At 36.3% G+C, this 27,853-nt stretch overlaps 2 protein-coding genes across 4 annotated transcripts in view; one reads left to right on the forward strand and one right to left on the reverse strand.

Moving 5' to 3' along the window:
- LOC105393297 (TBC1 domain family member 12) overlaps positions 1 to 27,853 on the reverse strand; it is a 39,695-nt gene that overhangs the window by 10,857 nt on the left and 985 nt on the right. Inside the window, exons 1-2 of one of the 2 annotated variants that reach the window (XM_048631504.1) lie at positions 4,046 to 4,148; positions 2,690 to 2,947 (exon numbers count right to left, since the gene is read on the reverse strand). In XM_048631504.1, coding sequence (XP_048487461.1) covers positions 2,690 to 2,947; positions 4,046 to 4,059 — 272 coding nt within the window. In that variant the 5' untranslated portion in view covers positions 4,060 to 4,148. Of the gene's footprint in view, positions 1 to 2,689; positions 2,948 to 4,045; positions 4,149 to 27,853 lie in introns of those variants that run through there. The other variant, XM_048631503.1, reaches the window with a different exon arrangement.
- LOC105385770 (retinol dehydrogenase 11) lies at positions 4,150 to 27,493 on the forward strand. Of its 2 annotated transcripts, XM_048631505.1 has the most exons (3): positions 4,150 to 4,167; positions 25,915 to 26,839; positions 26,927 to 27,493. In XM_048631505.1, the coding sequence occupies exons 2-3, from the start codon at positions 26,138 to 26,140 to the stop codon at positions 27,281 to 27,283; spliced, it is 1,059 nt and encodes a 352-aa protein (XP_048487462.1). In that variant the 5' UTR covers positions 4,150 to 4,167; positions 25,915 to 26,137; the 3' UTR covers positions 27,284 to 27,493. The 2 variants fall into 2 exon arrangements, with proteins under 2 accessions (XP_048487462.1, XP_011554504.3); XM_011556202.3 differs by lacking the exon at positions 4,150 to 4,167 and having other exon boundaries at positions 25,752 to 26,839.

The following is a 27,853-nucleotide window of genomic DNA, read 5'->3' on the forward strand; positions in this document are numbered from 1 at the left end:
AATATCTCTAGGAATAGAAATTGAATAATTGTTTAGACGGCAGACGCCATTGGGAATTACTTCCCCATGACTCAGCGTTCTAATGGATAAGTATTTTTAGGTCTGACATATAATTATGCTAAAAATTGTTATGGATAAGAGTTTATTTTCAGGAAAAAGCTATTCAATTAAGCTCAAGGTTATTTATTATATCCAGTCAGCTTAGTAGAATCATAATATATTTGCCGCACGTTTAAACCAGCGTTCACATACAATATAAAGTTCTAGAAAGGGCCGCCCGTACCTTAGATACAGTTAGCCGGGAAATTCCAGTCTGATTGCGAAATTGTAAGCAATTTGCCGGAGCCCCCAGCGACTCGAAATAGTGCTGTTGAATGTCGATACTTGACCTCCAGCAGTGGATATTCGCGATATAGTAATATGATAATACTTACTATATTTAAATAAAGACATGTCGGTAGTGTACCGGTATACATGAATTTTTAAAAGTATATACCCATACCCATCAAATAATTTACTAATGGTATTGTATTTACCAATTTTATAGACTTAGCTACTCTTTACTTCCAATGCGACAACGTAACGTTTGTCAAGTCGCTGTGGCGCATGTTGGCAACACAATAATCATTATCATTAAGTATCATCATCAGCCAATAATCGTCCACTCCAGGACATTCTGCGACAGATATGGCCGTCTGACCGTCACTTAAGCTTCCAATACAACGTTAGCTTTAATAAGCAATTAGGTATCGATAGTAGGCCGATGTATTGTAGGACAGCACTAGGGCCAATAGACGTTTAATGTTACAGTTACAGGTTGGAACAGTGATTGTAGGTGATTATTGAATCATGCCGTTTGCAGGGCGTATAGGCCTTCTTTCAGGTCATTTGACTACTATCTAATCAAGATCTATGTGAACCTATAGTTTTTTTATCAAGGACATAGGTAGGTAATACTTTATTTAAATTCTGTATTTGCGCCCTATATTATGTTCAAAAATTTTAAAAAATCCTCCATTTACTGCCTACATATTTTATAAGTAACTACTGTTCCAGCGAGCTTCGATTCGACTTAAAAAGTTTTCCCGTGGGAATCCCCTGATAAAAAGTAGCTTAAGTTCTTTCTCAGGGACCATCTGTTATACCAAATTTCATTCAAATCCGTTCAATAGTTTTGGCGTGAAAGAGTAACAGACAGACACTGTTACTTTCCCATTTGTAATATTAGTTAGGATACTTTCATGCAATTATAGAAGGAAAAGCGTTCAGAACCTAGCATCCTGTGGTTGAATCGTACTGATTACATGCCTATATTCTAATTATTGGTTTATATTCATCTAAGTTCTGCTCTATGGATGCGAGACACAACCTAAATACACGTCATTTAGTCGATAATTTGCCTCGTCCCTTGCATTATTGAAGAATTAAGGACAATAACTACGAGTTAGTGTATACTCGTAAAGCGTGTAAAGGAAATGCAAACAAAGGATCAAGCGATAAAAATATTGTATATGTATGTACGTACGTTATGTAATTAGCAGTACCTATTTATTACATCAATCTATTTTGTTTGCACATTCGTGACCAATCAAGCTGAAATTATGTGTTATTAAATCTACTAGTGCATTATTTTTTATGATAAAATAGACTTTACAGGATGGTAGAATTATAAGTAATCGATAGAGGATATAGCGGAAATGACCAGCTATTCTGAATTCTGAGTGAAAATGAATGTGCCTTTAAGGTTTTATTCGTAAAAACTCTACAAATATGCTAGTGTTAATTAGTAATGCCATTAATTCAGAAATAAGGGATAAGTTCAATTAATTCCAACCACTGATGTACTTTTCAACAGTCCAAATATCCGTAGTCGACCATTTCATAATCCTCCACTCAGTAATGAAAATGGTCTCCATTTTATATGTATTAATCCAGTTAACTCTATGGATTAATCTACCGGGATGACGACCATTTAGCCAAAGACTACTATCATTTAGCACGATCGTCGGAAGCACTGCCTGCCTAAATTGGCCTAAGCGTCTATCAGATGAAGATACAAACATAGGTACACCTAGTAATTAGGTGAATGTGTATCACGTTTCAACTCACGTAAATTTTACGTGGAATTGGATACACGTGACCAGTGTCAGGTGTTCGTAGGCAGTATGTATGTAATGTACTACTATGTACCTAATTATTTGAAAAGGTTTCGACACACTCACAAGTGACATTCAAATCTAGATCTAGGGTTCGGCATGAACTCAGGACTTTGTATTCAAATACAAAGACCTAAATAGTGCACACGGGGTCAAATGATAGGTGTACACCTTCCAATGGCCTGAAATTCTAGTTGTATTCGAGCCTACTGCTCAAAGCCGTGGCACGCCCAGCCTTTGTGTAATAAACGGTCGAATACAATGTTGTGTACAAACTAGGCACCGACTAGGTTGGGTTGGGTTATCGGTCATAATGAATTTTGCAAGCTCGGCGGTACCCGTTATAAATGGATAAGTATGTTGGTTTCTTCGCCCTTCCTTGACGTCGCAACAGAGGCATGGAATGGTTATTAAATAACAGCCATTGAGATCCGATATTTATAGATCTTCCCGTTCCACTGTGCCATAGACAGACAAACCCTCAAACACATAACACCTTATTTCTACTCAACTTCTAAATCACTCTTACTCACCTATCGTGCTGTATCAGCGCTATAGAACTAGCCACGAGGTCCTCAAACTGCTTCTCACTGGCCGAGGATCCCTGCCGCTTGTGGTGATGCGGGGTGTTGGCGGCCGAGGACGTCGGGCTCAGGGAGTTGGGCCCCTCAGAGCCGAGCGCCTTCGACAGGTTCCCGCTGGACTTGCTGCCGAATATGCGCCACGTCACCCCAGAGCTCTTGAGCTGGTCCTCTTGGGTTTTAGAACTGTTCTTCCACGGGAATACTCCTCTGTAACAACGGGAAAGGAGGTTAGGGCGTTGTTGGTGATACCGCAGAATAATAACTAGTACAGTGATACTGGATATTGATAAGAAAATATTTGGTTTGTTGAACGTACTAGATTTTCATAGTGGTGTAGATTTTTTTTATTGACTGTGTTAAAAGGACTATTTTCCGCGCAATTTCGGCGATAACTAAATAAGTCTAAATACGTATCGTACCAAATTATTATATTGGTTATAGATAAGCTTTATCTTTAGGTAAACAACCTGATAATCTCCTTACATAAAGTGTACTAAAGATTGCATGTAATAACTGATTACAACAGTAATTTCGATATGTGTATTTAATTTATTGCATTTCGCATTGGAAGTTTTTAACAAGGCTGTCCACTATCAGTCGCACTTATCAACGGCAGAAAATAAGTCAAAAACTTAAATATATATAAAAATATTATTGGTAAATGGCGCAGTTGGAGAATTTTACGTTGAAGTTTGTTTCCAACTACCTATTTGAATTCCAGATACTTTTTCTTATTTCTAGCTATGCTGCATTTGTATAAACAGCGCATGTAGCACATTCTTTGAAATGTCTTTGACCCATACCTACCATACATAGGTATTGCGTATTCAATTCACATAAACAAACAAAGAGTGTTATTATTATTATTGTATGCATGAATGTTGAACCACAACACATACGCAATAAGTAAGCAATTTATGAATGATCTTTATTTTAATGCAACATAGGCTTTACACATAATTAACATCTAGTATTGTAGCACTATACCACTGAGTCCACTCCTAGGTATACTGATCAAACTATTCACCCATCTTTAGTCAAACATAGTTCACTCCCGGATAGGCACATCAAACAAGCGAAATTTTACGGTTATCCACCTTATGTCACTCTAGCAACCACACTTAGGTATTATTAAATAACTGTCTGTATTGTATTATATTGCACTACACCCAGCCAGGAGTTACCCTGCATCCCGGATTACGCCGGCACAACCAGGGAGCACATAGTTAAAAAACACACACACTAAGGTTAAGTCGAAATATTAAATAACTATCTGCGAGAAAAATAATAATTTATTAATTATACCTATCAAGTCTCATACTGGGCGGCGCTCACTCGCGAATGTTATTGTGTGATCAACTGCTCATGCCATGGGCACGGCGCGTGGGAGTCTTCGCTACTTCTACTACTGATACTGGCGGAATTGGGTGAGAAAAACATGTGATATTTTTTAAATTGCGAATGGTTTACTCGATTTAACTTTAATCACATCTAATTACATTAACTTGTACCTCAGGCCATTTACATAACATGCAAAAAATATATCCTCCGTCTTCCTTAAATATTCTTTTTTTTAAATCGTAAAACATGACTTTTATCCAAGGTTTACACACGACAGAAGAGCGATCATTCAACTTGGATATCGTCGTTTTGGCCTTACATGTTTCGGTAGCTAAATATACGATACTGTTTTTGTTTTAATATAATAATCTCAAATATATTTTGTGAGGCAAAAAGCTGTTTTTGTACCTCAGGTACCAGATTACCTTTCCAAGATCCTAAGCAGCCAGAATTCTACAGATATCTAGTTTCTATCTATGGTGAGGTATTCAAACCCTAAGCTCCTTAATGCAGTGGTTCAAAGATGTTAATGTCACTGCTAACCTCCGTAGTGCATTTAAACCTTCTGACCTCAGTCTAGATATTTTATGTAAATGTGAAGCGCAAATTGTCTTCTCATTCTCACGACTACGACTGTTTGTCTGATGGTCAAATGACAGTAATGAACGTAAATACAACGACAATCTATTAGTCCCACACAGCGCAACTGACCCAAAATAACAACTTCAATTTCAATTTCAACTTCAACAAAAAAACACATACAATTTATGGAGTATGTACTGTATAAAATATTAAGTTGACTGGCGGGAGTCAATCAATAAACGTAGTTGTAAAACAGTAATTGATCAACAACATGTATACTTATCATGAACCTGTAACCAACCGTACAGCTGTTGACCTACCACAAAATACGAGCTTTAAAGCATCGTATCGATCCTATCATAAGATCATACTGCAAATTACTAATGTCAGTTCCACCGGCGTAACACAGACCAACACAATAGTAGTCTGTAACTCTGTACCCAGTCTGTGTAACTCATAAATGTTTCCTTCAATTGTCTCGGAGCCGAATCGGAAAAAACTCGCGGGAAACTGCGGCTCACGTCTCCGTGCCTGGCGCGGGTTGGTACGACCTAACCCACCCATACTAGAGAACATTCAGCTTACACGTCCTTATAACAACGCAGTAAAGCTCAATATGTGACGACTGTATTTGTCCAGCGTTTAACATTCGTGCATGGCCTGGGTTGAGCCCTGGTTGTGGGACTTTGCTACGTATGTTTACGGATTAGAGTCAGTTATCGGTTGGAATGTTAATTGTGATTTGGATTTCGGCTGCGTAAGAGCATGTTAGCTTATCAATGGCAAATATGGCGACGGCTGCTGCTGGTACCTACTTGGTATGTTGCAATCAATCCTTTGTTTATTTAAAATGTAACCAATGTTACCTTATTCAAGAATTAGCTAAATTAGCAATCCTGGCACGAGGTAGGCGTTCCGAAGGAAATGTAAAATCAAGTAGCTTTCTTTGACTTTCCAAGTTTCCATTAAATTACTGGGTGCTGACTGCTGACTTGATCACGTTTCGCCGTTTGTAATTAGATAACCTAAAAGATTATTACGTACTTAACGTGATTATAACCATTGGGATGTATAAATATATCCTCTTACATGTAGTTTGATAAAGGTCTGGACTTCTGTGATCCTAACTAATATTATAAATGCGAAAGTAACTGTGTCTGTCTGTCTGTCTGTCTGTTACTCTTTCACGCCAAAACTACTGAACGGATTTGAATGAAATTTGGTACACATATGGTCTAGACCCTGAGGAAAAACATAGGCTACTTTTTATCCCGGAATTCCCACGGAAAAACTTTTTAAGGCGAAGCGAAGCTCGCGGGCACAGCTAGTATTAAATATAATCATATTTCCTCTATACACAAATCTGAAATAATCGCTTGTAATTAAAATGTCAGTTCACACTATACTATACCTAGGTATGTTGGGGTGGTCACGGAATTCTCACGGTGGCGTCGGTGAAGCGTCGAGCAATTACAGATAATCATCTAGATTGCCGCTTGTGAGCAAGTGAATAACATGCATCCTGCTTAGGGAATACAAGCCCGGGATCCCGCTCCCCGGGATCCCGGGATCCCGGTCATTTTCCAGTCCCGAAATTTTTGGGATTACAATTTGCCAATCCCGGGATTTTCGGGATTGACAAAAAGGGTAAATTAGTATGTAAGGGTATTCTCGTAGCTTTGTTGTCATTAATTAGTAAAATGTCAAATGATAATTTTCTACCCGTGTGACGTCACAGATGTGATAATTTATAAACAAAATATGGCTGACACCGTTTTCGCCTGTTTATGAAAAGTAGAAAAGTAGTAGTAGAGTAGTAGAGGAGAGTATAGCACTTGCTCGTCCATACAAAAAGAGAAAACGTTTTACTACTTCTAAATATTATCCAATCTCTATGATTTTTTGTATATTATTGACACAAGGAATAACTAGGTTTATAGCTTCTCCTATTTTCTAAATTTTCTTTAGATTTAAAGTTAGATAGGCACCTCAAATAACGTTATTTTTTGTGATCAAAACCAAGCCGTTTCTTGAACAATAAAAATGTATTTTTTTTTAAGCGAAACCTATAAACCTAGAATATACAGTCAGTCGCGAGCTGCAGTGCATCTCTATCGCACCCGTGTCCGGGGCATGAGAGTACAAGCGATAGCAAATGTTTTCCTAAATACCTATTTCGCTAGAATCGCGAAGGTATACTCTCCTCTTAAAGTTTTGCAATTGGCAAGGTCCAAAAAAATAATAGATTATATTGTTTAGTCTAATAGAGCAATTATTAATCATATTAGACCTACTTTAAAAAAGAGTCAAGTAGCCTATTGTTTATCTTTTTTTAAGAAGTAAGTATATTTTTTTTTCAACTAAGTATGGTCTGACAAAGTTAAATTATAAATACTGTGTCTCCAATAAACCTAAAAACTTTGATTCGTTAGATGTGTTTTTGTTTGTGACCTTAATCCCGGGACTATCCCGGGATCCCGGGATTGTCTTTATCCAGTCCCGAAATCCCGGGATCCCAAATAAAGGCCGGGATTGTATTCCCTAATCCTGCTCGACTGTTATACAAAAACATTCTAAGGTGGAACAAAGGCATTTTTGACCTTTTGACTTTATAAGGTTATAGTTATTGTAGGTATATCTTATTAATAATATTCATAACATAAATATAGTCAATGGTATAGAAAAACGAAACGGGGTGATTGAAAGTTAAACAAAATGTTTAACTTTGGCAAGAAGAGGTAATGTTCTCCACAGTCTTCAGAATATTATGCTATAGATAAACTTTTCGTTTGATATGAAAACAATTCAGAAACCCTATCATATCAGCCATGTTATGTGGAAACATTGACGTAGCCTGTAGCTAAACGACAACGACGACGGTGGCGGCTGTGCAAGCAAACTGACGCACGTCAGATTCTTATAAACAAAGGTGCGGTGCCAAGGCAATGGTGGACTTGCTTTATTGATGTTATTATACTCAATCGCAACCTCTACTTGATATTTAGTCCAGTCAAGGAATGAGGTGTAGAGTGCGTGAGCAGGTAACTAAGCGATTCCTTCAGAAACTTGTTCAGGGGGCTTAGGTTGTTAACATACCAAAAGTCCTGACTCCTAGGTGGTGAGCGGGGGGAAGGAAGGGGGGATAAAGGTACGAATTTTTGGTTTTTAGCTTATATCTCGAAAACGGTGCATTGGAGAGAAATATATTCAACTAATGAAATGGAGATCTTAAAATTATCTAAAACTTTTATACGATATGTTTTTTTCTAATTCCTAACCGTTTCCTAACCGTTTTTTTTTTAATGTGAATATATATGCATATGCTGGTCAATGTCCAACCCGACTAAAGTTACAGCTATTTTAAACTTGTATTTTGCTAAATTCACTGACTTAACTCACCGAGTTAGTAAGCTTAAGTGTAAGTAAAATAGCTGTAACTTTAGGTGGGTTGGACATTAACCAGCATATCTATATATATTCTAAAAGGGAATTTAAAAATCTACAACTTCTTTTGTATTCATTTTTCTCATTTATGAATAGGTTTAGACAATATGAAGTAATGTTTATGAATGTTTTGACATGAATAAATTTTTCTTGTAAATTTCAACTTTTTCCGAGGGTATAGCTCGAAAACGGTTAGGAATTAGAAAAAAACATATCGTATAAAAGTTTTAGATAATTTTAAGAGCTCCATTTCATTACTCAAAAATATTTCTCTCCGATGCACCGTTTTCGAGATATAAGCTAAAAACCAAAAATTCGTACCTTTATCCCCCCCTGCTTCCCCCCGCTCACCACCTAGGAGTCAGGACTTTTGGTATGTTAACAACCTAAGCCCCCTGAACAAGTTTCTGAAGGAATCGCTTAGTTACCTGCTCACGCACTCTACACCTCATTTTGAGTCATTTATTGACTGGACTAATTATATTATTTATTACCAATTTTATGATTGTTATAGGAACAGCAATATAAATAATATTGATGCATTCAAAACCTAAAATGTGAATAAATTTTAATCGTAGTGTGTTTAAACTACAGCTACAAACTAACTAGCCGCTAGCCTAGCACAAAATATGAAACATACTTTAGAAAGTGACACGGGGCTATTAACAACACGAACTTTTACAAAACACCACAATAACAATAATAACTTTTAAATACCAAAACTGTGAAGAAAACCACCCAGCAATTTAAAATGATAAAATGACGATTACATAAGTAAACGCAACCTTGGGAAATACACACATTTGCGGGAGAAAGGTCACGAAATTGTGGCCAAACACGATGTTTCCAGGTGGAGAATGTAATACGACCTTAGAAGTTAGAAATAGCAGGCTCATAACGTGAAGCAGCTAAAAATTTACAAGTATGGCGAATTCTGGATAGAAACGACTTCATCAGTGCAAAACTCTTGAGCTGTGCTGCTGTGTTTGACATGACAACCGTTTAGCGTGTTTCCTGTTATTGTATGCAAACAATTATGTAAAAAAACAAGACACATAAGTACATATTATAATCTGTACGTAATATATGTATATTGTACGTAGGTATATCTATTGTACGTATTGTAGAAAATTTCATATCATATCAAATTAAAAAAGGGGATTCAATCTAGAACTCAATTAATTTTAAAAGGGACTATGCTGGACATCAATGGGTCAATTTTATTAGGATACAATGGAGCAACTGGCTCGGAATTATTAAAAGATCATTGATCGTGGCCCATGGAGAAAGTTAACAACTTGTACGGATAATTCACAAAACACAATATTGGTCCTTGTTGTATGTATTGATGTAAAGTAGACGGTATTATTAGATACAGGTTTTTTTTCAAATTTTTATCGGTTATATTTTTTTTAGTATAGAAACATGGAAAGATAAAACCTTATAAAGGTGAGAAAAATACAATGGTCCCTTGTATTCTCTGTTATTCAGGTTCGAATATACAATTACATATTTAATTTTTATGATATCTTATTCCAATCGGCGAACCGCGTATCAAAGCATGTTTCATAACAAATATATTCAAGTCACGCCCTCAGCTATGCATTGTTATGATCCAATACATTCCATCGAGTTCCTGACCTCTCTTATTAAATTACCAGGCTTCGCATGCAATCACGTATTTGCGTAGCTTTTTGAGCTCTATTCCTATTGCAATAACATCAGCATGGTGGGTGGGTTGTATTTGGTGTTGGGAACCTGTTCTCGCTATTTTATTTGCAAGCGCAACGATTAGCTCGTGTGGGTGCTATTTTTATGTTGCTTCTTCGTCTTTGATTATAAACAATTATAATATTTGTTATGCTTCTTTAAATCGAAAGATCTTGCAAATCTTTGCTCTGTTCTGATATAATTCTTAAAATGAATCTAAAATACGAAGGAAAAATAAAAAGTTTACTGGTAGAGAATGCTACTACCATTAAATTCGCCTTTGTACCAATTTTATCATTTATCCATATAGGTATCAAGTATATTAAAAATATCGTGTATTGTAAATTTGTACTGTGTTGACCAATAACCAATGTCTAGTCTAGTGCCCCTACGTCCAGTTTATCTTATGATCACATAAATCACCATTCTGATCAAAATGGCCTTCTTCAATGTCAAGTTCATATAAATCATCATAAAATCACGATCAGATAACTCGCTAGTGTATTTGCTTCACTTATTTTTACACTATACACTATTTTGTGCAGGTATCTATAGGTATATTTATAGGTAGGTTGTGAAGGTATCTATACTTAAAAAAATATGATTTGATGATTTAAGAATTTATATTTATTAAGAGGAATTTCCATATCAAATCGCAAATTACAATTATGCCCAGAAAATGAGCACATGCTTTGATAAACAATAAAATATAATGTATTGTTTATCACAGGGTACATGTGACCGTTTTTAGTTGGTAGTGTTTTATTCGAGGCATAAATAAACAGCTGTTGGTAAGAGAAGGAGCAATGCAAAAAAATTTAGTGGAGCCGTAAACATCAGATAAAATTAACTATAGGAATAATATATAAGCTTTTACTTTTGCTTTAAAAAAAACATTTACACAGTTCATAAAACGATTAGGCAGCCGTAGAAAATCAATCGGATACCTTTGCGGGCAGGTAATTGTTTAATTTGATTTAGCGTTCGTTGACATTTCCAACAGGCTTTTTCCAACGCTCCACTTCTTCTTAAGTGGTTTTCCTTAGGGCATTCGGGATAATAATAGCTTCAGTCACTCTTAAGATCTAAGTCTCTCTTAATTTTTTATTCGCAAACTCTCCAAAATTGATCTGTCCGTTTGAGGGAAGTAGTTAAATTATTGAATATTTTCAGATAACTAAATCCATATGAGGTCCATGTCAAAATAAAATAATAAATACCATAGCCAATTTCCCATAGACATCTACGGATACAGTTAAATTTTATCAAACCGTGAAAGGCAGTTAAGTACTATCGGTATACTCTATACTTCTATACTAAATTATTTCAATAACGGGTAAGTAACCTCGCTTCAAGTCGCTTCCCGATTTGAATTTTGACATTAGAATGAAGCATTAAGTTTGATGTCAGTAAAGGCTAAGGTTAAGTCAAATCTCAAATACGTTTGTACATTAAACTCAATGTGAGAACTTGTCAAAACCTAAGAATTATAATGTAGCAGTGTTTTATCGTTTCTGAAACTTTTGTTCAATACAAAAATAACACAGTTCTATACTGTGTTATTATTAGATATCTATAGGCATTAGTACCTACTTTTTCACAATAAAATGAATGAATAAGAACTATAGTCTGTAACCTGTAACTATACCTCCATAGTCCATACCTGAAATTGTTGAATTTGTTTGGTAAGACTAAACAAGACCGTAATAGATTGAATAGCAGATATGGACCTGCCAACTAAAAATCTTACTTAAGCTTTACACAACATAGGATTGCTAAAGGTCCTTATGACATCGCGGTATGAGCTGCATAAGTAATCAAATCACGACCGTAAAAAACGCTACTAAAACCATGACAAAGGATGTAAACTGAGTCACGAAATGATTCAGGTGGTGTAAAAGAGCCGAGTCAACTTATTAACCAATTTGTTGTTAACTTGATTTGAGTCATCCATCGGGAGGTGATGAACTAATCTACAGCCTGGCAAGTTCGTGGAGAAACATGGCTAGTTTTTTTCGGGATGTCAGCCCAGCTCTGCTTATGGGAAAGTAGCCATTACCATGTAGGTACCATGACTATGTATTAAGAAAAATGTTACTAGCCAGGCTCTTTCTTATTGCCAGGCTGTACATAATGCGCTTTTGAATAAAAAACATTGCTTCAGTCGGCTATAATTACCATTATGGAATTTCAAAAATAAGAGAAAGTTAAGCCATTAATGGAAACCTCAGTAGTGTATAATGTGTCGCAGACATATCTAAGGTTTCAATAAAACAGAGCTTGAAATGTCATAAATTGAAATGTGCAGTAACAAGGTAGTGGTTAATTAATAGAATAGCTATAAATAAATGGCATAATATTTTCTCTTGCAAATCACCCAAGCATCAATCACTTGTCGTGTCATGGTCAAAGGATATTAGCTTCTGTCTACTTCCAGCAAGTATTGCGTATCTCCGTTTGTACCACACAACTGCAATAATTTAGAAAACGACAGACCACTTTGTGCAAACCTCGACGTAAGCACCGAAGATACAACAGCCATTTCAGAACCGAAATAAAAAGTAAACCCATTGTAATTTCAATGCCATAAAAGTAATGACAATGGTGAAAATATACCGAAGTCAACTCTCAGAGTACAACGATTAAAAACCTGGTGGTGATGATGCATCCGTCATCATGTCAATTAGGTAAATACATAATACATTTTAATATTTAAATATTTCTCGTGACGGTGTTAGTTAGAAAAAAAGTAAGAATGCCGCCAAAAAATGAAGTGGCCGCGCTGTCGTTTCTAATATTGTGGATATGTCAACATAATGTCGAAACAAATGACAACTTTAAGTCGAAGACGAAACGTGAGAAACTTTTAACGGTAAACGAACACCACGCTTACGAGCATCTACATAACGTTGATTTTGCTTCAGTGAATTACTATGTATATTATTAACCAAAACCTTGAAATTGAAACATTATTTCGTTTGTGTTGTTCACGCTTATAAATCATTTGAGGAGGGTGAAGTAAAGAGGGTTCATAGAGAAGTTTCATAGATTCCAGAATACTAATACACTCGTGAGCAATGATTTAATGTACCTTCACCTTCGTGTCTAAGATGCTTCGTGTAAATTTTAGACAAATTAATCTCGGTTACGTCGACGATATAATAGACGATGCTATCGCATGACTATCGAAATTACTGAGAACTGCCTTCGTGTTTCTAGCTACCGAAGATAATTTACAAATAAACACAATCAATGGGTGATTAGATAGATAACAAGATGTTTACGAGAATACTTGTTTATTTGAAGGACATCATCGATATTCGATAATAATGTGCATTTGTATTATCTTTGCATGTGCACTTAGATTCCCACTAGAAGGTTAGATTCTATTTGTTACATTATAATAATATATGGGTTAATTTAATTTTAATTGCAGTTTCTGTGTTAAATTACAATAGTACTCAAGTTTTCACTTCTTTGTCATACCAATACTCACATAGTTATTTAGAACTACACGAGTGGACAAAAGAAAAAAAAACAGGTACGCAACAAACCAAGGCCGGATAATAAAAGAAAGTACTAAGACTAGTACTAAGAGGGAATGCCAAGGCCCAATTAAAGCTTAATGTGCCTTAACAGTTGTGTTATGTTCCGATTTAATCTAGAAAGCTAAGTTAGTAACGTGTTAATGAACCTTAGAAATAACAATTTTTCTTCTACGAGTTTGTACTTTTACAAAAAGATATACAAATTAGATGATTGTAAAATTGTTTTTAACTTTGAATTTTTACGAAGACACTGAATGAAAACTATGTAGGTACTTGTGTTGTGAATTCATGGCATAGAAATGTGGAATGTGGCGTTGAAAAACAAAAATAGACAAACATTTCAACAAAGGGAAATGGGGCGACGTGTGAAACAAAATACCCGGGCCTCAAGTCTGCTATTGGTTATAAAAAATATCAATGCAGATATCCTATAGAGACTCAATAGAGACTCCATTGTGATTGGCCCAAAAACGGTAGTCCCTACGACTCACGGCCAGTCTCGATAAAATATAAATGCTATTGACACAGAGTGATCGTGACGTCATCTTGGCATATTATCAGTGTTGCCGCTTTTGTTAGAATTGTAAAGCCAGCATGCACGGATCGTCCGACTTGGGCTTAATTTGAAGATTTTTCACACTATTTATTTAAAAGTATAACTGTTTTATCTGATTCGATGCTTTTTAAAATCAATAAAAGACGTGTTATGGCATTTAAATATATTTTTCATATATTAAACTGGCTGTATAATTAAGACCATAGGCAAAAAAAAAACTCTATTGTCGTGTCGATTTGTTTGTTACACAGAGTAGGTAATATATATGGTTTTGTTTCTTATGTCAACTTTAACATTGTATCGTTTTGTTTTGTTTCGGTTTTCTCTGTTAGTTGTGGATAAAAAAACATACAGACGAATTCGTTCATTTCCCTGTTGAAAAGTGATCTCTTCGCGAAATTATCGCAAATATGGATTATTTATCGATGAATGTGCAGTTGTGCACGCTTTGAAAGCTGAATTAAGGAAAAGAGGCGCATAAATAAGCGGTCTCAAAGAGCACTTAATTTGGAGGTTAGTTTATTTACTGTTTACAAACTTATTTTTTACCAAATGTATGCTTGTTTGCTTAGATAACAGTTATGTTTTTTCTTTTTACAGACACCAAGACTATGACCGTAACAGTAACTTGGTTGGAAACGTAGAGGACAGCATCATACAACAAAATGATTCAGTGTATACTGTTGAGTGGCCTTCAGAAACTTTGTATAGCAGTGTGAACACTAAAAATGAAACTCCAGATCTAGATATTGTCACCAATGAGTAACTACTTTGGAATTTATGCACAGTGTACGGTGGCCTGCGCCTAAAAGTATACAGGCGGAGTTTTTAAAATAGCGATCCCTGATGATGAAGGGACCAGCTACATCTGTTATAAATCCGGGGACGTGTTGTGTGTGATGTGTGTAGCAGTGGTGTTTATGTGGATGTGCTTGAGCAGCATGTGAGCTTGAGATCGCTATTTTAAAATCTCCGCCTGTATACTTTTAGGCGCAGGCCACCGTACATACCATCGCTCTTACGGTGAATGAAAACATCGTGATAAAACCTGCATATCTAGATTTTCGAACCCACAAACCTGCAGAGGACCAGCGTGGTAGGAAATGGTCCAAGCTTAGGAGTGGAGTTTAGACCTTAAGGCGATATGCACAAAGGCTCCATTCGAGTGAGCTAGGTGCAGGTACTGACACCCTCACAAATAATAGAATACTTAGTATACTATACTACCATTATTTAGTTTCAACTAACAACTCAACCAGCATTCATTGTGTGGATTACTAATGTGTTATATTTTTTGTATAGCAGTGTGTTTAAACGGAAAGGATAAATAAAAGTTAAATCAGTGTGTAACTCTTTTATTTTTATTGTATTTATTAAATGCCTAATCCATATTTACATTATGTTCTTTCTGAAATTGGTTATAATGATTTTCACAAACACGAGATTGTCGGATAATAATTATTTCACAAGCCACTGTTTTAGAACAGTTTTATTACTTGGTAACATATGTCCTCCTTTTCTTTCCGAACATAACGGATCTGCACAACAATGCGGGATAGTAACTCGATATGATGATAGTTATTTTATAATTAATAAGCTTATAAGATTCAAGATTTTAAAACTTTATTGAGAACCTGCTCCTTTTTTCGGAGTATGTTAAAAATATGGCTAAGAGAATAATGCAATGAGTATCTGAAACGTATAATAAGTATACCTAAGTATTAGATAGTCTTCTACCATCCAGTTCAGAACAATTTTTTGCAAAATTATAGACGGCTCCAAACCTTCATAGATATACCATCTTTCCTGCGTTCTTTGGCTATCAGGGGAGTTAAATCCGCGGCAATCTCCTTCACCACATGCTTACTGAGGCGAAATGTCCTCACAAACTCCGAGTCCGGCAAACTCACGAGAGGATCGACATTCCGGCTCATGAAGGCGCGATTTCGACGCCGCTCCTTCAACTCCCGCCGACCTCTGTCCACTCTGTCTGCTAATATTAGCATTTCCCACCGCAAATTTAAATTATAATTCCGATCCATTATGACAACATCTGAATAATACGTGTATATTAGGTGTATCTGCTCAATGGCCTCAGAATGGTAATTTTTGACAGATAAACCGTAATGAAGCAACTGACGGAAACGTCAATAAATAGTGGACTACGCAAATTGTCACCCGAGAGACGATATCGGTGTGGCACTTGTCAGTGGACTAGCGTGTTGTTCAATGTATTATGAGTGGCTTCCATCCAACTTCCATCGAGCTGACACTATGGTCTTAAAAAATACAAGACTGCCAAATGTGTAATTTTGCGCTGTCGACATACAATCGACATACAATTATACTCTAATGCATTTAGTAGACTTGGGGCCCCGGAGGGTTGCAAACCTCATCGGACTGAGGGAATTTTCAAACAGTTTTTCCTGAAAGGTTTGCGTTTCAGCGCCATTTTGTTTTTCCCTTTTCAGCTTTTGAATTTGAGATTTTAAAAAAGTAACTTAAAAATACACCCATCACCCTTAGTACACTTTGAATATGCATCAATCGCATTACTATAACGAAATAAACATGAAATGTGTGATTTTCTCGTTCGAAGATAACAGAAGAACTAACCCAACACGTATTGATAAAGCTAATGTTTTTGAGATGGCCTACAACAGTGTTTACATACAAAGAAATACTAATTAACATTCTATTGTTAGAATGCAACAAAATGGAACATTTTTATTATTATATAAAGTTCAATGAAGAAAAGACATTCCACACACACACACACACACACGCACTCACGCCTTGTACTAATGTACTCCCTTGCGGGGTAGGCAGAGGTGCATTGAAAGACATTCCGACAGTAAATAAATAACTACATATTCCGTGGAAAATAAAGCCGGTTCTAAAATTATAATTATCGAATCAAAATAAATTAAATTATTAGAAGCCGCCGATATCATCTATATCAATGTGAAATAATGAACCAAAAATTACATCACCACAAAAGTAATAGAAAGGGCACTGGAGCAAGATTGGTTTTTGATACATTTCTGAGTGGCAGAGTAGGTTTCACGGAGGTACTTAATTTTATTTTAGGTGAGCTCAGTACTGTTGTTAATGAAATCTCAAAAGTTGAGTACGGTTTGAGTGTTATTGTAAAGATCCTGTGAATTTAAAAACAAAGACCTAATGGAAAAATAGAAACCTTATGTATAAAATCCTTTAAAATAATGTTGTACTACTGTAGTTATTCTGACTTTACTTCATGTATTAAATAAATAAGGAGACAAACTAAACTGCAACAACCAATGTAATGTAAATAAGTACGTGATTATTTATTCGACATGCACTTGTTTATCGAAACAACTTGCAGATAAAAGATCAAACTTTGAATCGTGATCACTCAATACAAGTTAATCACTGATTACACAAAAAGCGTGAATCTCAGTTTCAACATCATTATTGTTTACTTCACGAGCGGATCATCCACAGTTCGATTTCAATCGATCGATGACATCATTAAATCGATCTCGATTATGAGTTCGAGAGACAGTAGGTAACATAATATAATTGGGGATGCGAAACTAGAGACAGGTTAGTTTAAGAGGAGCTTCTAAAAATGAGGCCGGCATACTTATTCATGGAATAATTAGAATGATAGCATTTGCGATGACGTCCAAGTTATGCATGACGACGACGGTGTGAACGAGTGTCGTAGAATTTACTTCAGATTTCAGGAATTGTCACGCAAATGCGTTTAATTATTTCCTCAAATTAACATTTAAACTGTTTCAAAAATAGGTGCGTAATTCTTTTAATTAGTTTAGCTGCTATAGAATTAACTTTTAACCTTGCATTTAAATGTTCTTTGTGGTTGTAAAGTAGCTACAGTAAGGGCGTTAACATAAGCGGCCGGCATTGGGTTACCGACCTACAACGGGTAGAAATGTTCTCAAAGAGAAATCGTCACTTAGTATAATCACGGCGTGCCATGTGGAGTATATCAAATTGTACACTCACTCTTATGCAAGTACTTACCATTTGAACGCAACTTTCATCGCTTACGACTCGCTTACGACATTTGGTGTGCGTAATTTCTACTCTGGCTGTGACCGATGGCAGTATACAAAAAGTGTCGAGTAATATTTCTTTGGCTCATACTTTTTTTTCAAAATACACTCTACTCTAGGGCAATGAAAAAGTTCCATTGATGAAATCACTAAATTACTTCTAAACGGAATAAGCTAACTTAATTACATCTTCTGCAATGTTTAAGTACATTTTACGGCGCATCAGACAGAATATTACCAACTAAAAACGTAAACAATTTGTTTAAATATCCTATTAAATGTTAAAAAAGTAGGGGCCATGTGGTGTTTTCATTTTGTAAGCGGAACTGTTTCTTTGCCCGTCAGTGTAATAGTAGGTACAGTACATATTTTTCAATGTCATAATCACTGCACTGCACTATCATAATAACACCGTTAGATTGTTAAGAATTACGAAGACTGAATTTGTGGAATCAACTTGATGAATTTTCGTATGATGGATTACATTAATTATACGATGGACTACATGTTAACCACACTTGAGATAATTAGGAACACAAATATGTATGCAAATATAAGCTTGGGAAAGATGAACGTGTAATATTAAGGTGCTATTTCGGATGGTTTAAAAAAATTACATAACTTGGAACGGGGTCTCAAGTTAAACTGGCCAATAGTGGGTCAACATGGATCAATACCATTTTGTAATTACTAAGTTAGTAAGCGACATATTGATCCGACTGCAATGCTAACTAATACAGGAGTAAATAACAGTATTAAATTACTAAACAAATTACGCATATTGCGTAAAAATCCAGTGTCAGAGTAAACAGGAAAATACAGAAACTTTTATAATCCCCACAGCCAAGGAAACAGGTAAGAGTGACCTTCGTAACAAAACGCACATTCCTTAATAGTTTATTTATACAGAGCAAAGCGAGGCCGTTATTATTCTGAGATACAGAGCGACAGTCGATAGGTCACAGGGTGGCCGTGACGTGGCACATTCAGTACTGGCTTGAATCACTATCTATTAAAACCTTTACGACCTACTTCGATGCTTCAAATAGATTCTACAGGAAGTAACTTGATACTTTCAAGGAAATGAAATCCGGTATCGCAGTAGGTACTTGATATTTTCGGCATTGGAAATGCAGCTCCCCAGATTTTCCGACATACAACAGCTCCTATTTTATTTTATGGTGATCCCAATATTTTAGTTCCTTAAAATATTTTCTTGTTTACATATTCCAGCAACGCAAACGCTAAGTCAACCTTAGTCAAGTTCGTCGAAGCTTAATCAAGTATTCAAGCGATTCAGGAAGCCTGTGCGATACGTCTCCACACTTGATTAATTATTCTGCGGAGTACTGTCGCCCAATACCACCCAAGTGTTGGAGAAAAAACTAAGTACATTCCTTTCCCATCCCGTGTGCTAATTGTGCGGTTTGCTTTGCATTGCAGGGGTTTGAGTATATATACCTAAGGAATTTGGTAGAACCATGTTTACGACGTCGTAGCGGACTATAACTAAAGTGAAAATTTTGCTTACCATATAGGTACTTAACAATATAATATGTAATTTTATACACGTGTAAAAGTTCATGGCCGAATCCAGTCTGAAATAAAGATGGAATACGAAAGTACTTAACATTTTATTACGTACTTAAAAACAAACATGAAAGGGTTTGTTTATGTAACAAAAGATTTATCCTTACAAGCGTCATTATTTTACAGATGTTCCATGTTAATGTTTTGTTGGTCCAGAAAATTAAATAAGATTATATTGGCCAAGAGACTGAGATGCGATTGAGTGCAATAAAAAAATCCAAATGAGTAAATTCTATAGCAATAATAAAATGCAGAATTACACGTGTCAATGGCAATGTCATCTAAACACGCATTTAATTCATGTCCTACGCTACAGCAGCACAAAGCAGCTAATAACTATCAAATTGCTATGCACAAATCACAATGTACGAGAATAAATCACTAACATTGCTTTGTCGTCCACGATACACTAACTGGCAATTTCTGATATAGCTCTTTGATTCTTCTCTCGTCGCATAAGGTCGAATAAGTAGTATCTATTTTAGTTAGACAGGATCTAGCACTAACCCAGTAGTTTCTGAATGCTTTTAAATTGTTTTTTTTAGCTTCTCTATAATTAGGTTAGGTTTAAATTAGATTACTTTAACATTTAGATTAGAATTGTTGAATTAGTTGAATATTTAGTACTCGTATACCTTAGTTATCTTCTTCGAAAGCTTAATCATTGGATTTTTACTAAGCTTTACCTAACATAGGTATTACTTACCACTACTACTGACCCAGACTTCGTCGGAGTACATTGACCGGGCTAGAATCTAGATGGTTAATCTACTTAAGGGGCGTAAACTTTTTAGTTTTCCAATTGCTCTGGTTCGATAAGAAAGCCAAGAGTACAAGGCACTACCTCATGGTGAACGTCCAGCAGTGGACTGCTATAGGCTGATGATGAACTGCAACGGTAAACCTACAATAGGTACAGTAATACTTTTGTTTCATAATTAAACTAGAGATTGGAAAAACATTGAACAATGTCGGAGACATAGCCAACTGGCACGGCTTACGAATTGTAATTAAAGTAACTGGAATACTGATAATGTAATGTTTAATTTGCTGGTTGCGGTTACTAAGTTATGAAATGCAAAACCAATCTGAGGACAGATTCTTCAGCCAGATTACCGCATACCTAGTTGTACAAAGTTATATCTGACAGTAACGATAAATAACTATCCTGCCACACAATAAAGGTTTATTAAAATAATGGTGCCCATATAAAAATGGTCATTTAACGTCCTAATATTAATAAAACCTCATTTTTATTGCAATTGAATCATAAATCATGGTTTTGACATAGACTGATAATGTTGTTTTGCTGACTATTTTACTGAAGGCGGAACTCACAGTCACTACGGACTGGTTTTTAATAATAATATGTTACGTATCCGCCCAACTATTACTGGGGCAGAGTAAAAAAACCGCGTGTCAACGGGGTTTACAATCTTCATTACATCAATGTGAAGACATAGCCTTGTTGGTCTTGTTCTTGTTACATAGAATGACTTTTTAAAAGACTTGTTAAGAACAAAGCCAAGCTTAAAGTAACCCTATCAAAATGGTTATTTACGTAGCGTGATGCCTTACCAAACTCATCTTGCAATGACGGATTATTTATGTGTAATCAAGTAACTCACTTTTACTCCGGTTACATTGTATAGTAACAACACTTTCACTAGTTATTTAAGATAAATAATTACCCATGCAAAACGATAGGCAGCGGTATTACAAGGCAGCAAAATTTAAAATGGCGTGTACTTAGTCTCACCGCTCAACTATGATAAATAACTCTCTCTAATGTTCAGATGGAAACTGAAGGAATGTGATGATGATGAATGAGTCGAGGTCAGAATGTCCTTTGTCAACTCGGTTAACTAAACGGGTCGAATAAATTCCTTCGGATAAAGGCGATATCAGGACACTGCTGGGACGAACAACATGATATTTTATTTATGGAAAGTACCTATCTCAAAATATGTACATAATATAGGGTAGGTAATCTATCTACACTAATAACCAACCAATGTTTGACCATGACCATTAATAATTAACAGTCGCTATTACAAATAAATGTATTAATCGAAGTGCTCCAACAATGGTGTTATTGTGAAACAATTTTAATGTTTTATAACAAATGTTACAGTACAAAACACACTGAGGTAATAGAAAGATTGCAAACAAAAAGTAATATATATTATAGAAGGTATATTATTATAGATCTATGCGGTTCTTCCACGAATGAAATTCATAACATTTATTTATTTATTTATTCTTTTTAGTCCAGTCAATAAATGAGTCAAACTGAGGTGTAGAGTGCGTGAGCAGGTAACTAAGCGATTCCTTCAGAAACTTGTTCAGGGGGCTTAGGTTGTTAACATACCAAAAGTCCTGACTCCTAGGTGATGAGCGGGGGGGAGGAGGGGGGGACAAAGGTAAGAATTTCTGGTTTTTAGCTTATATCTCGAAAACGGTGCATCGGAGAGAAATATTTTCAACTGATGAAATTAAGTTCTTGAAATTATCTAAAACTTTTATAGTATATGTTTTTTTCTGATTCCTAACAGTTTTCGAGCTATTACCCTCGGAAAAGTTGAAATTTACAAGAGAAATGTATTCATGTCAAAACATTCATAAACATTGCATCATAGTGTCTAAACCTAATCATAAATGAAAAAAAATTATAGAAAAGAAGTTGTAGATTTTTAAATTCCCTTTTAGAATATATACACATATGCTGGTTAACGTTCAACCCACCTAAAGTTACAGCTATTTTACTCACACTTAAGCTTACTAATTCGGTGAGCTATGTCAGTGACTTTACCAAAATACAAGTTTAAAATAGCTCTAACTTTAGGCGGGTTGGATATTGTCCAGTATATGTAATTATATTCTAAAAGGGAATTAAAAAATCTACAACTTCTTTCCTCTTCATTTTTTTCTTTTATGAATAGGTTAAGACAATATGATGCAATGTTTATAATTTTTTTGACATTAATACATTTTTCTTGTAAATTTCAACTTTTTCCGAGGGTAATAGCTCGAAAACGGTTAGGAATAAGAAAAAAACATATGATATAAAAGTTTTAGATAATTTTAAGAGCTCCATTTTATTAGTTCATAATATTTGTCTCCGATGCACCGTTTTTGAGATATTAGCAAAAAACCAAAAATTCGTACCTTTATCCCCCCCTCCTCCCCCCCGCTCATCACCTAGGAGTCAGGACTTTTGGTATGTTAACAACCTAAGCCCCCTGAACAAGTTTCTGAAGGAATCGCTTAGTTACCTGCTCACGCACTCTACACCTCATTCCTTGACTGGACTATTTATTGAAAGCATTTTCTACCAGTAAACCTGCAGGAGGTACAAGGAGCATATTGGAGTGCAAAAAAAACTTTACACGATTTTAGAAAAAAAAACAAATAATTCCTGCCATATTTTACATAAGAATTTCAAACACATCATAATTTGTACCGAACATAAGCTAATCTATTGTGGAATGTTATGTATGACTTACAAATCCAGCACATTTTAAATATGCAATAATACTGTAGGTTACTACTGCGACTACTCATGCTAAACTTTGAAAAATAAATACATAGGTTTTTTTATATGCCAACGACCCATCTCGTCGCCAAAAAGTAACAAAAAGCTCAAACAGTATTAGTCAAACTTGCTGATATAAAAAAAAAAAAAACACGCACTCACGCCTTGTACTAATGTACTCCCTTGCGGGGTAGGCAGAGGTGCATTGCTGCACCCACTTTTCGCCAGAGTGTTATGTTAGTCCCAATGTAATAGGGGGCGGGCCTATTGCCATTTTACGGGCACATCCAAGACCTGAGAACAAATATCTGTGTTTAAACAAATATCTGCCCCAGCCGGGAATCGAACCCGGGACCATCGGCTCAGTAGTCAGGGTCGCTAACCACTACGCCATTCGGTCGTCGTCGTCGTCGTGAACATAACAGACAAGGACAAAAGATACTTGAAGAATCAAAATAATGACGCATAGAATAAGGAATTTACTAAGGCATGAATGGCAGATATCATTCATTACTTCATTAGTCACACTGTACTTTATTATTCAATTAAGCCTACTCCTGCTGTTCCGTATTTTAGCTTAGTTTTTCTTAATCATCTGTAGACTCTACATTAATTAAGTACATTCATGGAATTAGTCAAAGCAGGTCGTTTGAAAGACCGATACCATTCCTTGGACTTTTCATAAACAAATACGAATCGGAATGTGAAGTATTTCCTGCTCCGTAATCTGGCACATAAAAAAGAACATTTGGAGCTTTGAGACCGATACTTTAAATTTAAAAAGATGGGTACCTCCAAGGATTTCTTACTAAAAACTAAGCTTCAGAATTCTTTGGTCTGGTGTCCAATTTCACCATAAAAAACTTGGGAGTAAATTCTCCGCTAGCTGCACGCAATAAAAGAAGCAACAAACTAGTTATAAACCCGACACCTGCATTTTTTATGCGCTTGCGCATCGCCAGATGCAGCGCGGCGCGAGAGCAAGGCGAGGTGACAGGCCGTCTGCCATCTTTGTTTCCTGTGTCTTGGAGTTTTTGGCATTGAACGCAATGTCAAAGCTGTAATTGATTCTGTGTCTAAGAAAAGCATTTTTCAGAAAAGTTTAACTATCTATTATTCTATATTTTGTATTTTTAAAGGCCGAGTTCTTTAGACTGGCTTGAAGTTCCTTTGTTGTTCAATTCAAAACGCAACATGCACTCTCTGACCCGTAACCCGTACTACCGAGTACCAACACCCTACTAAAGAACCATTATTGCTTGCAGCAACATCCAACGCTGGCCTTCTTGTGTGTATCTGTAATCTTCGGTTAAAGAACCCAGCGATAGTTATGAAACCATCGGTAATACCTCCAAGGTTAAATTCAACCGTAGTTGGACCTGAAACTGGTTGGACCGGTCACGGGGAAACGATTTTATGGTGTAGTGTTGAGTTCTGTTTACTTCTGGGGCTGAAGGTTTTTGTTTGAGACTCCAAACCATACTATTTGTAATGTCGCTTTGACCAATATCAATATTACAACAGCCAATATATATAACATAGCTCTTTCATATTGACGCTTCTTGCGAATGTGGGCGATACATGTTTTATCCGGACTACAAATAAGACACCACCCAGACGCTCCCTGGACATCTTCCAGACTATGACTAGCCCGGGGAAACCCCGACGGAAGTCAGCCCTACTTGCATCTAAATATTGATGATGGGGTAATGAGTGGTACATTGAAACCTACATTAAATCGATTCATTCGTCCTTGGACAATGACGTACTTTGTAGCACACACAATAGCTCCTAGTGACGAGGCTTTGATTATGATAATGATGTAGAACTACACCTATTCATTAATTAATATTTGTTTGTATTTCCGCAATCAGTTCATGCTTGTGTTGTGATCGAATATTTTATCAGCTGTGGACGACAATCTTGACAGTTATCAGCTGATGCGCCGTTTCCGTAACGATTAGTTATTTTCTTCTTCGCTCGAGTAGGTTCCGCTAAGTGCAAAGAACTGTAATTGTACACTGTATGCTTTGTAACTTATAAGAGTTACAAGAATCGCGATAAGTAAAGCGATAAATGAGAAAGCACTGCTTTATTAATGAATAATAACGATTGTCTTGCATCTTGCTTCTTGATCTGCTTTCACACGCTTTAGAAATTGAGAAATAATTAATCTGCATAATAGATGGTCCCATTGCCATAGTGTAGCGAGTAGCAGATACATAGATACTAGATAAGCATGCAAGTCTTTATGCTAACAGGTTCCTTAAAATATTTCAGAAAACGGATGACAAAATCTAACTGTTATTTTCCTCGGAAAAAAATCGTATGTCTACCTAATAGTTCTGGTTATACCATTAACAAATTTGGAAAGGAAAATATACCGTAATCTCATTTAAAAATATCGCACAAAATTATCATTAGCGGGCAATAAAACCAGTTCCATTCCATTTGACCTGTTACAGACGATAGGAGACGGCAGCCGCTGTGCGCATGCGCGGCGAGGAAACAACAACCTAACGTCACGACTAGTTCGAGGAAAATACAAGCATCTAAAATAAATAAGAGCCTTATTAGAAGAAGTACATGTTAAATAATATTGTAGAACAAAATTTTAACGAACCAATTGAACAGAGAGCAGACAGAAATACCACATAACCGGCCGACATGTCAATTGATAAGGATAACAAAAAAATATTGATAGAGCCAACAACGCGACAAGGAACAAATATGATAAACTATTAGCATTACAAACACGATCCGTATTTGTCATCAGTCGAGTTGTATTGCTTTGTTTGTTTCAGTCCGCGCCCAGGCGGCGTCGCCAGCCAGTCGGGACTCCGCTCGGCGCGCAATAAGTCAGGTTTTTATTCACCGCAGCCGACGACCTTAGCCTAACGGTACGCCGAGAACAAACAAACACTTGACGGGAGAAAGCGGTGAGCATTTCTAGCGCGGTGAAAGCATTCAGCGTCAGTAGACAGCCTGTTGTGCGGACGCGCACACGATCCTCCAAATAACCTCAAAATGTCGCTGATCATAGCGTCCGTGGCGGTGGCCGCCGCGGCCCTGCACTGGTACCTCAACAGGCACAAGCCCATCAAGCACATTCTCAAAGAGCTGAAGCACGACCTCGACACCCAGGGCGCCGGCCTCGGCGGACTCATCGACGACTGGTGGAACAAAGGGAGAAACAACATACAGCTGCCCGATGCAACGAGGAGGATAGCAATAGTGACTGGGGGAGCGAGAGGCATCGGCACAGAAGTCGTGCGCGGCCTGCTCAAGGCGAATATGACCGTTGTTATCGGGATCAGAAGGCCCAAATTGGCAGAGCAGATGGCTAAGAACTTCGAGAATGGGGGCAATTTGCAAGCAGTCGAATTGGATCTGCAGTCACTGAAGTCTGTGAAGTCATTCGCTGAAAATATCCTGAAGAAATACCCAGTGATTCATTTGTTAGTAAACAATGCGGGAATTATGTTTGGTGATTATAAACTGACGGAAGATGGGTTTGAATCACAGTTAGCTGTAAATCACCTTGGACACTTCTACTTGACGCACCTTCTGTTGCCAGCTTTGAAGAGGGGTGGATCTATTGGCGAGTTCTCCAGGGTAGTGAATGTGACGTCATGCGCCCACCACCCAGGGACCATTTACTTTGACGACATAAATATGAAGAAGTACTATGATTCTGCTTCAGCATATTTTCAATCTAAATTAGCTCAGGTAAGATCCCTTTTTCATTTCAATAAACATATTCCTAATTGTGTTTTTTTAATAATTAAATTACTAAGCATATTTTTTATATTACAGTTAATGAGCGCCAGATACATTAACAAACTAATGGAAGAAGAGAACAGTCCTGTGAGGTGTTACTCAGTTCACCCGGGCATAGTGAAGACAGATCTATTTAATGGAACCATGTTCCAGCGGCTCTTCCCCTGGGCTATGGACATGTTCTTCAAGACCCCAGAAAAAGGGGCAGTCTCTATTCTCTATGGCTGTTTTGAAAAGAGTTTGGACAAGCAAGGAGGCCTCTACATCAGCAACTGCCGAGAAGGAATTAGCAACAGTTTTTCCAAAAAGGTTGACAATCAAAGAAGACTACATGAGTTGTCATGCAAGTTAATAGGAGTTGATGTTGCAAAGTATGGAAAAGACTTGAGTTAATCATAATGTTGTTTGTGACTTATTTGTGTTACCATAATTAACAATTAATTAATATCTGTATTAGAAATTGCATTTAATAATAAACCATATCAATTTATGCACTTAATTAATGATTTAATGATAAACCAATGACATTAGTGAACTTATTTACTGTAAAACATTCATTATTTAATAAGACTAACTTAATAAATATTATATTCTTATTTAAATGTTTTTTTTTTACTTGTCATATCAGGTCTTAAATTTATGAGCCATCCAAGATCCAACTAACTCATATTTTTGATTTGAAAACTCATGAAACAATAAAGTGCTGAACAACCAATTCTGTTAGGCAGGAAATGTAATCAATCAATCAAGTTGTATAAAACATACTTAATTTATTTTAGTACCGTACATAATTCACTATGATTGAGTAATAGGAAGTAGCTTTTATTTATGCATCTACCCAGATAAGACATTAACAGAAAGAGACACTCTAACACCAGGAAAAAGTATCCCAGAACTGTAGAGCTCCGTATCCATAGAGACAGCACAGCACTGATATTCAGTGTTCTCTACCAGTAGTCTAGG

The sequence above is a fragment of the Plutella xylostella genome, chromosome 29 (assembly GCF_932276165.1).
Source record: "Plutella xylostella chromosome 29, ilPluXylo3.1, whole genome shotgun sequence".
In the NCBI taxonomy this organism is placed as follows: Eukaryota; Metazoa; Arthropoda; class Insecta; order Lepidoptera; family Plutellidae; genus Plutella; species Plutella xylostella.

Coding starts and splice junctions, on each gene's coding strand:
- LOC105385770 (XM_048631505.1), top strand. CDS start 26,138: ATGTCGCTGATCATAGCGTCCGTGGCGGTGGCCGCCGCGGCCCTGCAC. Junction 26,840..26,926: donor TTCAATCTAAATTAGCTCAG/GTAAGATCCCTT, acceptor TTTATATTACAG/TTAATGAGCGCCAGATACAT.